Source organism: Cydia strobilella, chromosome 1 (genome assembly GCF_947568885.1).
Source record: "Cydia strobilella chromosome 1, ilCydStro3.1, whole genome shotgun sequence".
NCBI classification, from domain to species: Eukaryota; Metazoa; Arthropoda; class Insecta; order Lepidoptera; family Tortricidae; genus Cydia; species Cydia strobilella.
In genome coordinates, this window is record NC_086041.1 from 26,166,126 (window position 1) to 26,178,310 (window position 12,185).

At 36.8% G+C, this 12,185-nt stretch overlaps 3 protein-coding genes across 4 annotated transcripts in view; 2 read left to right on the forward strand and 1 right to left on the reverse strand.

Moving 5' to 3' along the window:
- The window catches only part of LOC134755424 (transcription activator GAGA-like), a 470,096-nt gene that overhangs the window by 86,147 nt on the left and 371,764 nt on the right, over positions 1 to 12,185 (reverse strand). The window lies entirely within an intron of this gene.
- LOC134747414 (transmembrane protein 50A-like) lies at positions 1,891 to 10,603 on the forward strand. Of its 2 annotated transcripts, none has more exons than XM_063682048.1 (4): positions 1,891 to 1,997; positions 8,395 to 8,526; positions 9,621 to 9,756; positions 10,469 to 10,603. In XM_063682048.1, exons 1-4 carry the CDS (start codon positions 1,908 to 1,910, stop codon positions 10,549 to 10,551), a joined length of 441 nt encoding a protein of 146 aa, XP_063538118.1. In that variant the 5' UTR covers positions 1,891 to 1,907; the 3' UTR covers positions 10,552 to 10,603. The 2 variants fall into 2 exon arrangements, with proteins under 2 accessions (XP_063538118.1, XP_063538111.1); XM_063682041.1 differs by having other exon boundaries at positions 9,621 to 9,771; positions 10,469 to 10,602.
- LOC134742225 (kinesin-like protein KIF21A) lies at positions 2,480 to 6,123 on the forward strand. Its single transcript, XM_063675245.1, has 3 exons — positions 2,480 to 2,652; positions 3,245 to 4,187; positions 5,996 to 6,123. The coding sequence occupies exons 1-2, from the start codon at positions 2,550 to 2,552 to the stop codon at positions 4,183 to 4,185; spliced, it is 1,044 nt and encodes a 347-aa protein (XP_063531315.1). The 5' UTR covers positions 2,480 to 2,549; the 3' UTR covers positions 4,186 to 4,187; positions 5,996 to 6,123.

Here is a 12,185-nt window from a genome sequence, read left to right on the forward strand (position 1 = left end):
ACTTTTCTGTAGGTTTCTGTAAAGGTCGCAGTTCTAACCTAACCTCACCCATTTTTCTAGTAGCAGTTTGTTTTTGTGAAGGTCGCAGTTCTAACTTTTTTTTTAGGAGGGAAAAATGCATTTCGCATACCACCCGGGTTGAGGGGGGTGACCCGAGTGGTTATGTGGGACTCCCGTGTAGGCTGTGACGGTGTACCCACTAAAAATCCCCCCATATGCCGCCTCGCCGTCCTATTGGTGGGGTTACAGGAACGCTTGCGTACTCATCCGCGATCCCACGTGCGGCTCTTTCGCGAATGCCCGAAGGCCCTTCACGCTAGGCGCGCCAGGTGGTACGACGCGCCTTCCTCCTCGGCTTCCGTTCTGCAACGTAGCGGAACCCCCCCCCCCCCCCCCCCCGTGCCCGCCACAAGGAAGCCAAGGGTGCCAGAAATTTCCCCGACGCCCGGCGACAGATCAGGTCTATGGTTCTGTCGCAATAATCAGCCGTTTTGGAAACTGATTCGCGTCTATAACTACTTGTATATACTATGTCTATGTGACCTAATAATAATTTTGCAGCTCAACTATTTTAGAACAGGAAATGAATGCCCAAAAAAAGTTATAGAGGGAAATGCTTGGAACATAATTTTTGACATCGTAGCTTTGTTTGAACTAGTTAGGAGGTGAACATATCAAAAGTCCCCGGTCGTAACCCTGGTGCTAGGGGGGATAGGGGGGTTTGAAGGTTCCATTTTTCGGTTTTTCGATTATATCTCGGAAACTATGCGTCTACGTCTGAGCGACTTGGCCACTTGTAACAAATTACAAGTTTTATTAAGTCAAGTTTTTCGATATCTTGAAAGATGATTTTGGTTATAAAAACTATCCTATGTCCAGGGACTCAAACCATCTCTATACCAAATTTCAACGAAAGCGGTTCAGCGGTTTAAGCGTAAAGAGGAGTTTAAAAAAAACTTTTTTTTTAATTTTGTTTTTACTTAGGAATGTCAATTTTTATACCATAAATGAATTCAGCACCCCCGACTCATACGAAAACGATACCAAACCTGGCCTAGCAAGTAGCAGCTTCACTTATGTAGATAATCAAGATAAAAATGAGAGCCCTAAATAAACCTTCAAGAGCGGATATCTCAAAAACTGTACAAGATATCGAAAAACTTGACTTAATAAAACTTGTAACAAATTAAATCACTTTTCATTTTGTTTTTTATCATCATCATCATCATCATGTCAGCCGATAGACGTCCACTGCTGGACATAGGCCTCCCCCAAGGCTCGGCACTCCGACCGATCCTGTGCCGCTCGCAACCACCGAATTCCCGCGACCTTCACCAGGTCGTCGCTCCATCTCGTTGGAGGCCTACCGGCAGTTCGTCTTCCGGTACGCGGACGCCACTCCAGAACCTTCCGGCCCCACCGGCCATCAGTTCTGCGAGCAATGTGCCCCGCCCACTGCCACTTAAGGTTTGCAATTCTGCGAGCTATGTCAGTGACCCTAGTTCTACTGCGGATAGTTGTTTTTTATGTATTTAATAAATCTTACAGCTATCCTTACAGTTTCCCAATGCGATATGTATAAGTGGCCATGTCGCTCAGACGCATAGTTTCCGAGATATAATCGAAAAACCGAAAAATTGAACCTTCAAACCCCCCTCTCCCCCCAGCACCAGGGTTACGGTCGGGGACTTTTGATATGTTCATCTCCTAACTAGTCCAAACAAAGCTGCGAAGTCAAAAATTTCCCTCTATCTCTATACCTTCTTATTGCTTGGCCTATTTATTAAGCAGATCGATATTGGTTATAATGTTGACAGTTTGTGAATTAATATTTATTTACCATTCGTAATTCATAATTGACTAGCCTTTATATTCCTAAATAAATACAACAACAACAAGAAATTATCATGAACTGCTTCGAGAACGTGACTATGCCGAATTTCGTATGGTTCCGAGAAAGGCGCAATATTTTTGCTTCCATGGCTGCAGGTTTTCTGGTAAGTGTTTTGTGACTTTCACTATGAATAAATAAAATTGTTACTAGATCTGTTTATCATACCATATTACTAGCATCCGCCTAGGAGTTGATATTCAAAATATCCTTTCATAGAGGAGCTCTATAACATCGAAAGCAATATTTCAAATTCATGGTCCTACTTTCAACGATTTAGGCTGTGCGCTGTCTCTATCTAACAAACTTCTAGAACGGTTTTATACACGGTGTAACGTGAGGAAACCGAATAATTTTAACGGCGTATTCCTGTTCATATTTAAAGACTAAAATGTCCTATAAACTTTTCTGTAATTCGCCTAGTTTCTGAATTATATTTGTGCTTAGTCCGAGGTAGTTATTACATGTAGTATCCCGATTCCAGCGTCTAACGTCGCGATTTCAGAGCCTAAAAAAAAAAATAACCCTACCTGGCAACACTATGGTCACCGTACTTCATTCCTGTTTTAGCGCGAAAAACTAACGTTCGCATCCCGTGAAAATAAATAGTTTTATACATTGTTATATGTAAAGAATTACATACTTTGTGAGAAAAAAGATGCTTAAAAGATTTAGTGAAGGTGAGGATGGTGATGCACGAAAGTTACGGAAGATACGTAAGATGGAAAGGAAAATACAAAGATACAAAGAAGCCATGACAGGTAAGTTTTCATCAAACAATGAATTTTGATTTGCATTACCAGTTTTTTCCACACATAGCAGGTTATTTTGAATAGTTTTTGCCTAGACATAGTAAAATCTCGTTGAGATACTATGAATATGGATGTAAAATTATCCATAACCTAAAACGGGTTGCTCGAGTTTCGAAACCCGTTTCTCTCATTGAGAGAATTTATCTGGTTCTAGTTTTCTGGTTTTACTTTACCCTCATTTTCCGGTGGAAAAGGGGAAGATCTCGTTGAGATATTATAGATACTTTAGAAGATGTCAATCGTTTACATGACCTTCATACCGGGATCTTTCGAGTTTCGAAGTCCTGATGTCCCCGTTGGGTGAAATTAACTTAGATGATAACATCTAATCATACCCCCAGATTCCGTTGGATCAAGGGGAGGATCTCGTTGAGATATTATGTGGATTTTAGAGAAAATACCATGGTTATTGGTTCTTGCTCGGTTCACTAGACAAGTTTGCTCTGAAATTTGGGTATCATAGTGTGGACTTAGGTATAAACCTAAATTACTTACCATAAGCATGTGATTGAAATCTAACACATCATGGAAAAAATTTCAGCTGCGGATCCAGAAACATTATCAATTTTGGAGCAAAATAGTGTGGATGAAAATTATAATAAGTTGGAAGAAGAAGATAATGCTCATACTGACAAACCAGAAGAAAACCAAGAACACCATCAAGAACAGGAGGAAGAGGAAGGTGATATCGAGATAGAGGAAGACCTGCCCCAAGACATCCTGGCTGCTCTCGGAGAAGGGGGACAGGATGATGATGCTAACTATGGTGCTGAAATAAAACCGGAGATTGTAAAGATAATCGATACTATACTAACAGATGGAATTAATAAAGAGATGCTTGAATCCTTATCAAAGACTAAGATCCCGAGAAACATCAAACTGTTAGATGCTCCAAAACTAAATACAGAATTTGCAGGGTTCCTCAACAACTCCATGACTAATAGAGACAACTTACTGAAAGATAGACAGCAAGACCTGGGTAGAGCAATTGCTTTAGTTACTCAAACAATTAATAATCTAACCAAGAAAGATTTTGATAAATTACAGGCAATAAAGTCCCTGAGTGACAGCATAAGACTACTCAGTAACCTGCATTTCAATTACACCCAAATTCGCAGAAAGTTGATTGCACCATTTATGGATAAGTCATTGACACAGAACTTAAGTGCAAACAAGCGATCTGAGTTTTTATACTCTAAACTAGAGGAATCGGTAAAGACATCCTCTGCAATGAAACGCACAATCAGCATTCTTAAACCCAAGAACACACCAAAAAACTATCAGAATCCCAGGCGCCAAACCGCCCCAAGTCACTACACGACAAGAGCAAACAACACGAATTACAAACCAAGACCATATCAAAGCAACCAGGCCCCAACCTACAAGCCACACCGCAGCCATCAACATCTACCACAACAAGCGAGGTCAACCCGCCGACCAACAACATCCCATCATCGAGGAGGTCGTGCGAAGTACCCATAAAGGTAAATTTTGCTGCCCGTCTTAAACATTTTTATAATTGTTGGGCGTTTTTGACAGATGATGAAACAATCCTAAAATGGATAAATGGATATTCCATTCCTTTTGATAGTGAACCATGTCAACATAATGTACCTCTTAATAATACATTTAATGCCTCTGAGCGACAGATTATTACAATGGAAATACATAAACTTATTGTAATGGGGGCTATTACCCAATGTCAACCAAGTAAAGGGCAATTTCTGTCTAGTATCTTTACTATCCCTAAAAAAGATGGGTCTCACAGATTTATTCTCAATTTAAAGTGTTTAAACAGATTTATTATAACAAAATATTTCAAGCTGGAAGACATTAGGACATTATGTAAACTAGTTACAGCAGATGATTACATGTGCACTATTGACTTAAAACATGCATATTATTTGGTGCCTATAAATGAATCACATAAGAAATATTTAAGATTTACATTCAATAAGAAATTATATGAATTTAACTGTATGCCATTTGGTTTGTCTACAGCTCCTCTAGTTTTTACTAAACTTTTAAAACCGGCTATTGAAACACTGAGAGAACAGGGTTTTAGGATTATTATCTACCTTGATGACATTATTTGTCTTGGGAGTACTCACAAGGAATGTCTAAATAACACCCAAACAACATGTAATTTATTACAATGTTTAGGTTTCATAATTAATGATGAAAAGAGCTCTATAACACCATCCCAAGTGAAAGAGTATTTAGGCTTTACTATTAATTCAAAAACCATGACTTTAAGCCCTACAGTAAAGAAACGTAATAATTTATACTCTTTAATTAAAGACTTCCTTAAAATTAAATCATGCAGTATTCGAGAATTTGCAAAATTATTAGGAAACTTAGTATCAGTCTGCATAGCAATTCCTTATGGTTTTGTATACACAAAAAACTTAGAAAGGGAAAAGTTCTTAGCTCTAGAATGCCATAATGATAATTTTGAAGGAATTATGAACATCAATAAACCAATCAAAACAGACTTAATGTGGTGGAAAGAGAACATTTTAGTAAAGAGTAATAACATTAAACAATATAACTTCTCCTTAGAAATATTCTCAGATGCTTCACTTATGGGATGGGGTGCATTTTGTAATGGCCAAAGTACACAAGGCAATTGGTCTGAGTGGGAGCGCAATCAACACATTAACTATTTAGAACTTTTAGCAGCTTTCTTTGCTCTAAGATGCTTCACAGACAAATATAACGACTGTGAAGTACTTCTCAGGATAGACAACACAACGGCCATAGCATATATTAACCGTATGGGTGGGGTGCAATACCCGTTATTAAATAACATTACTAGACAGATATGGAGGTGGTGTGAAGCGAGAAATCTATGGATCTTCGCATCTTACATTAAATCAAAAGAAAACATTGAGGCTGATTTTCAGTCTCGCAATTTTAATGTAGATACTGAGTGGGAACTTGCGCAGGATATTTTTAATATGATTGTTAATAGATTCGGCTTCCCCGAATTAGACCTGTTTGCGTCACGAATTAATCACAAATGTGACAAATATATATCATGGCACAGGGATCCTTTCGCCTGGAACATTGACGCTTTCACAGTCAAATGGAACTCTACCTTTTTCTACGCTTTCCCACCTTTTGGTATTCTACTAAAGGTTCTTCATAAAATTAAATCAGAAAAGGCCACAGGCATTTTAGTATTTCCTCTATGGCCATCTCAAGTTTGGTATCCACTTTTAAAATCTATGGTAATATCAGATATGCTAACATTCGGACCATCTGAAGATCTCCTCGTGTCTCCTTTCAGAACTGCCCACCCACTCCAGACTCAACTTATCCTGGCGGCGTGCAAATTATCAGGGAAGCGTTTAAAAGAAGATTAATTGCAGAACGTTCAATTGACATTATGATTGCTTCATTATCTAAGAACTCCATTAAACAATATAATAGTTGTTTACGCCAGTGGTGGCTTTATAGTAAACGTAATAGTATAGATACATTCAGTGCATCAGTGCCTATCATAATATCATACTTAACAAATTGCTTTGAGAATGGCCTGTCTTATCAATCACTCAATTGCTATCGCTCAGCGTTATCCCTTATAATTGGCAGTCACATAGGCACGGATGAGAGAATTAAGCGCCTATTCAAAGGGTTTTATAAGTTGCGCCCTATGAAACCCAAGTATAACGATACTTGGAATCCGGACACAGTATTAACATTCTTAGGAAATCTATATCCCTTAGAATCTTTGCAACTAGAATTACTTACAAAGAAACTAGCAATGCTACTGATTTTGGCAACAGGCCAAAGAGTACAGACTCTTTTTTATATTAAAATTAATAATATTAAGACCTCTACAGATGGTTTCACAATACAAATTACAAACCTTTTGAAGACCTCTGGGCCCAGACGTTCTCCAACAGTACTTAGCATACCATATTTAACTAACAAACCTGAGATATGTCCCGCTAAAACTTTAACTAAATATTTAGAAATTACTCAGAGTATACGACAAGAAAATAGTTCTCTAAAGAACCTTTTTCTTACTTTTAAAAGTCCTATCAGGGAAGCCTCCACTCAGACCATTAGTAGATGGCTGAAGCAAATTATGAATGATAGTGGGGTGGATATATCTAGATTTTCAGCTCATTCCACTAGACATGCGTCTTCTTCTAGAGCGCACAGAGAAGGTCTTACTATAGACAGCATAATGAAGGCTGTAGGTTGGTCATCAAGGTCGCACACATTTGCCCGACATTATAATAGACCACTAACTAATATGGTTAATGACCAAGTTCGATTTGCCCGAGCAGTGCTCGGAGATTAAAATGTTTTGTGTTTAGTATAGTTTTTATTGTAAGGGTCAAGTCCTGAGTTACGTTTTATTAAAAATTTTTAGTTGAAACTTGTACTAAGACAGTACAAACAAATAGTTATTGTTGATTAACTGTTAAGAAATTAGTTAAGGAGCTTATAAAAGTAATATAAGACTGTTACTCACTGATTAATTTTATTTATATAGATTTAATCTGTATGGTTGTTCTAATTTGATCTCATTATAACTGTTAAGAATACAGTAAGTATACCTAAGGTATAAAATGTAAGATACTTGAGATAGTAAGTCTCTTTTTTCCATTAAAACAAAAGTAAATAAATAATGTTTATTAATTTTCTCTGAACATCTACATGTAATAACTACCTCGGACTAAGCACAAATATAATTACAGGATTAAACGAACTTACCTGAAGTGAAGTTCTATCCTGATTATATGTAGTGCTTAGTCCGAGGTAGGAAGTTCCCTTCCCTCCCAAGATTAAGGTCTTAATCTCTTACCCTCTTAATTAGCTCTGAACTTAATGAAGTACGGTGACCATAGTGTTGCCAGGTAGGGTTATTTTTTTTTTTAGGCTCTGAAATCGCGACGTTAGACGCTGGAATCGGGATACTACATGTAATAACTACCTCGGACTAAGCACTACATATAATCAGGATAGAACTTCACTTCAGGTAAGTTCGTTTAATCCTGTAATTAATACCAATAAAAAAAACAAGTTTTTATTGTTTCATAGTGCAAAACACATTTTTGATAGCGATGTAGTCTAAGTCCATCCATAGTCTAAGTATCCTTATTGATAGATGTCAAAAAGTGACAAGTAACACTTTGTAAAAACTAGGTTTTACGGAAAAAAAAGTAAAAGTCCGTTATAAGATAAGTTTACCAATAATATTTACTTTTTATGTACAAATACATTTAAAAAATCTAAAAAAATAAAACAAAAAAAATTTTTTTTTTGCGAATTTGACCTAAACTCATCAAACATTTTTTCCTTCTTTTGGCCTTAGAAAAGCGTGGTTAAAATCTTTCGGTTTCCTCGTGAACACCTTGTATACTTAATTTTCTCTTCTTTTCTACGTAACTGGCATTAAATTAACTATAACTACATTAAATTGCAAATTACAAAAATGTACTTTAAAAAATAAAATTGAATTTTAAATGATTATGTTACTTTTGTCATTTCGCTTGATGACTCGCTTTATCTTGAATGCTAATTAGGCCTGCCAAATGTAGAGTTAATTCTAAAAAAAATCCATTCAATATTTAATATTGAAACTTAGATTAAGTCTATTTATTATCTATCTACAAGTACATTTTTGAGTAAAATTATGTTTGAAAGATTAATATCTGTTATTGTTTTGTTTAGTACTTTACAGGATGGTGGTTTATAATTGACTCAGCATCGAAGTACCCTAATGAACAACCAAGTGCAGCTTATGCCTGCGGAGTGATGGCTACCATTTCCCTGATTATGGTCAACTCTGTTTCAAATGGACAGGTCAGTTGTAGGTACAGGCATTATTAGTTATTTAAGTCTAATTAGGTCTTTTTATTGGTAACTTGTTTTTATGTAGTGATCTCTTGTTTATTAAACCATTCTCCATAACAAAGGTTTTCGCTACCACTATACTTTTCAAGTCAGTTCAATAAGTTCAGAAATGATTCTGTGAGCAAGTAATCTATCCAATTAGCGTATATTGTAATTTACAAACTAACAGAGATGTTAACAGTGTTCAGACTATTCTTTTGAATAGAACTATAGATTATTTTATGACACCACCCTATACTTTTCTATGATCTTCTATATATATAAACGTAAAAGCCCTGACTGACTGACTGACTCACTTAAATCAACGCCCAGCCCAAACCGTTGGACCTATTGAGCTGAATTTTTCACAATAGGTAGTTTTTATAACGTTAGTATCCACTAAGAAGCGGTTTTTCAAAATTCATCCCCTAAGGGGGTTAAAAACGGGATGAAAGTTTGTATTGGGTTAAAGTTTCATTTTAAGCTAGCAATTTGAAACTTGGTAAAAAGATATAATTATAATACAAGAAAATCAATTTCAGCGTTTTTGAAAATTCATCCCATAAGGTGGTGAAAAAAGGGTTGAAAGTTTGTATGGAGACCAAAAATGTTATCAAGTGCAGGACATGAAGCTTTGTATATGGGCCCTAAGGGGGTTAAAAAGGGGATGTAATTTTATATGTGGTACGAGTTTTCTTTTAAGCTAAGGAACTTGAAACTTGGTAAAAGGGCATTATATTAAAATAGACGAAACCTGATTCCACCGTTTTTGAAAAATTTGTATTAATAGTTTGCATCGGGAGCGAACCTTTTTTTAAATAAGTAGTGGACTTGAAAATCTTCTAAGAGGGTTGAGAGGGATTATATCGAGAACATTTTTTTCGAGACAAATTTCATGCGTTGTATAATTATTAACAAATGATTAACCGTCCCTACTGATATCTTTTGCTGCATAATGTTCTATGCTCATGTAAAATATATAACCACCAACATACAAATCCACGCGTACGAAGTCGCGGGCAACAGCTAGTATTATATATAAATGTTTCACAAACTTATTGCAGGTGCGAGGAGAGACATACACGGGGGGCTGTATGGGGCCTCGCAGTGCGAAGCTCTTTCTCTTCATCGGCTTCGTTGTAGGTTTTGCGTTGCTCATCGCAGCTTGCTTGACACTGCTTGCCAAATATGTAAAAACTGGTAAAATTTGTTCAGGTGTTTACTTTTGTACTTTTTGTTAGATAATTGCATGTATGGTCATGATCAACAGCAGACAATTTTCTAGTTATTTATTTTAGTGCGATAGTACTTTTCTTAGTATTTATGAAGTATATAGTGATTGGTAATTCTACCTATTTCTTGAAATGGCTAAGAGTTTAGGCAAAAATCATGACAAATTAGTTGAGAAATTACTTGCCTTTCTTTATTGTCTGTAATTTCCACTGGATTGTGAGGGGTAGACGCAATTGACGAAAGCCCATGAAGCCGAATCGTACTCTTTACCACAGAATAAATAATAGTACTACCATATAAAAAGAAAACTTCCTTCCGAAGTTTGACAGCGGTTCAGGGACGAATCATGCTGTCCCTTTCTAATATATGGCACTATCCCTTTCGGCTATTTAGGGTTGTCAAAATTCAAGTCATTGTCTTATCTGTGGTCGTGCACGCAAAGGTACGTCAAGTTGTGTCAACCCTAATAATTGCTCGGAACAATGCTGAGCCAAACGGAGCAGAGAATACCCGAAAGGAGGAGTTTATCTGTCTTTATCTATGTGTAGAGTGCTTAGAGATGATTGCGTTGGACAATTCTAACATAGACAGAAATATAACTTTTTCGCAGATTTTAGCTCATACCTATATATGTTCTCAATACAAAATGTTGCCTTATTTGCCTGTTCATTCCTTGCAGATGTGACCAAACACACCTGGGTGGGCGTGAACGCGTTCTGCTACTGCAGAACGCGTTCATCTTCGCCGGCTCGCTGGCCTTGAAGTTTGGCCGCGCCGAGGACCTGTGGGGCTAATCTAACAAGTAAACTTCTTATATATACCTATCTAGTAAGTCCGCAAATAAGTATTTGTGCCTTTAGGAAACGAACACCTTAAGTACCTAACGGTCCGTAAAATATGGAATGAAAATGAAATGTAGGGTGACTTTGATAATTCTAAGTGAAAATGAAAATTCCTTTATAATACCTATAGACTATGTTGTAGCTAGAATTTTTCATTCATAAAAGGTCGGCAACACGCTCTTGACAGTTCAGGAGGTGCGTGCATTTATAGGGTACAGTGACCACTTTCCATCAGGTGGATTGTTAGTTTTGCCTCCATTTTGAAATAATCAAGTCACCCCATTCGATGGCACAAGTTATGCTCAGTAAAGTTGGCTTCAAATTGTTATTTAGTAAGACTAAAGGCACATAAATCTACAAATTAAACCTTGAATTAGTAATAAGTAGTTCAAGTTTTATTATTCTGCTTCATTTGTAAGGTTCTTCAATAATAGGTATTACACAACAGAAAACGGTCACGATTATATTTTACAATCGAATTATCATTGAATTCGTATTTAAAATACTTAGACAAATTATACCAACAACCTTTGAAATTGTGTGATAATCATGTATATAAGTGTCGAATGAAGTTTGTCACCAATGGATGTTAAAATCATGTTTCTCGTCGAAACAAACTCAAGTAAGTACATAAGTATCAACATACTTTGATAATGGCTACATTTGTAGATATTTGATCAAACATACCTCAATTGATTTTGTAACAAGTTAATTATTTAATATTATCAAATATTTATCTTTGATATTATATATTATATGTAGGCATAGGTGTAGGAATAAAAACAAGGCTTCGATATTACTTTTAAGTATATTAAAACAAATAAAGTTTACAGAGGTTAACTTGAGTGTATGACGTATGTAACGACAGGGGTAGGCCAACAAGTAAACGTCAGCAATCAGGTGCGGGCGACTATTTGCCTGCACGCAAACATCAGGCGTCCAAATTCCCAACATCCTCTCCTGGACGCAGACGCTTTGGAGCCAAGCCCAGGGCCGCAGAAAAATATTCATGCTTCGCTCGTTGGAGACCCTTTGTTAGAATATCGGCAACCATGTCTCCAGTACTTTTATATTTAACGGCCACTTGTCTGCTAGCTATCTTCTCACGTACGAAGTGGTAACGGACATCAATATGTTTACTGCGAGCGTGATAGACAGCATTTCCTGAAAGACTAATCGCACTCTGATTATCACAATAAAGGGTAATAGGTATACCTTTATGTTCAGGCTGAAATTCTTCTTCTAGCTGTTTTAACCAAAGAGCTTCTTGGATTGCTGAAGCCAAAGACATATATTCAGCCTCGGTCGTGGACAATGCTATAGTTTGTTGCTTCTTTGAATTCCAGCTGATTGGACCACCCTGAAATAAAAAAATATAACCGGTGCAAGATCTACGATCTTCAACATCGTTTGCCCAATCTGAATCACAGTATCCGGAAATCATCTCACTCATATTCCTCTTGTAGGTAAGTTTCATATTAATTGTACCTTTGAGGTACCTCATGACACGTTTTAGCGCCATCCAATGTTCTGTGGTAGGTTGACTGTTGTATC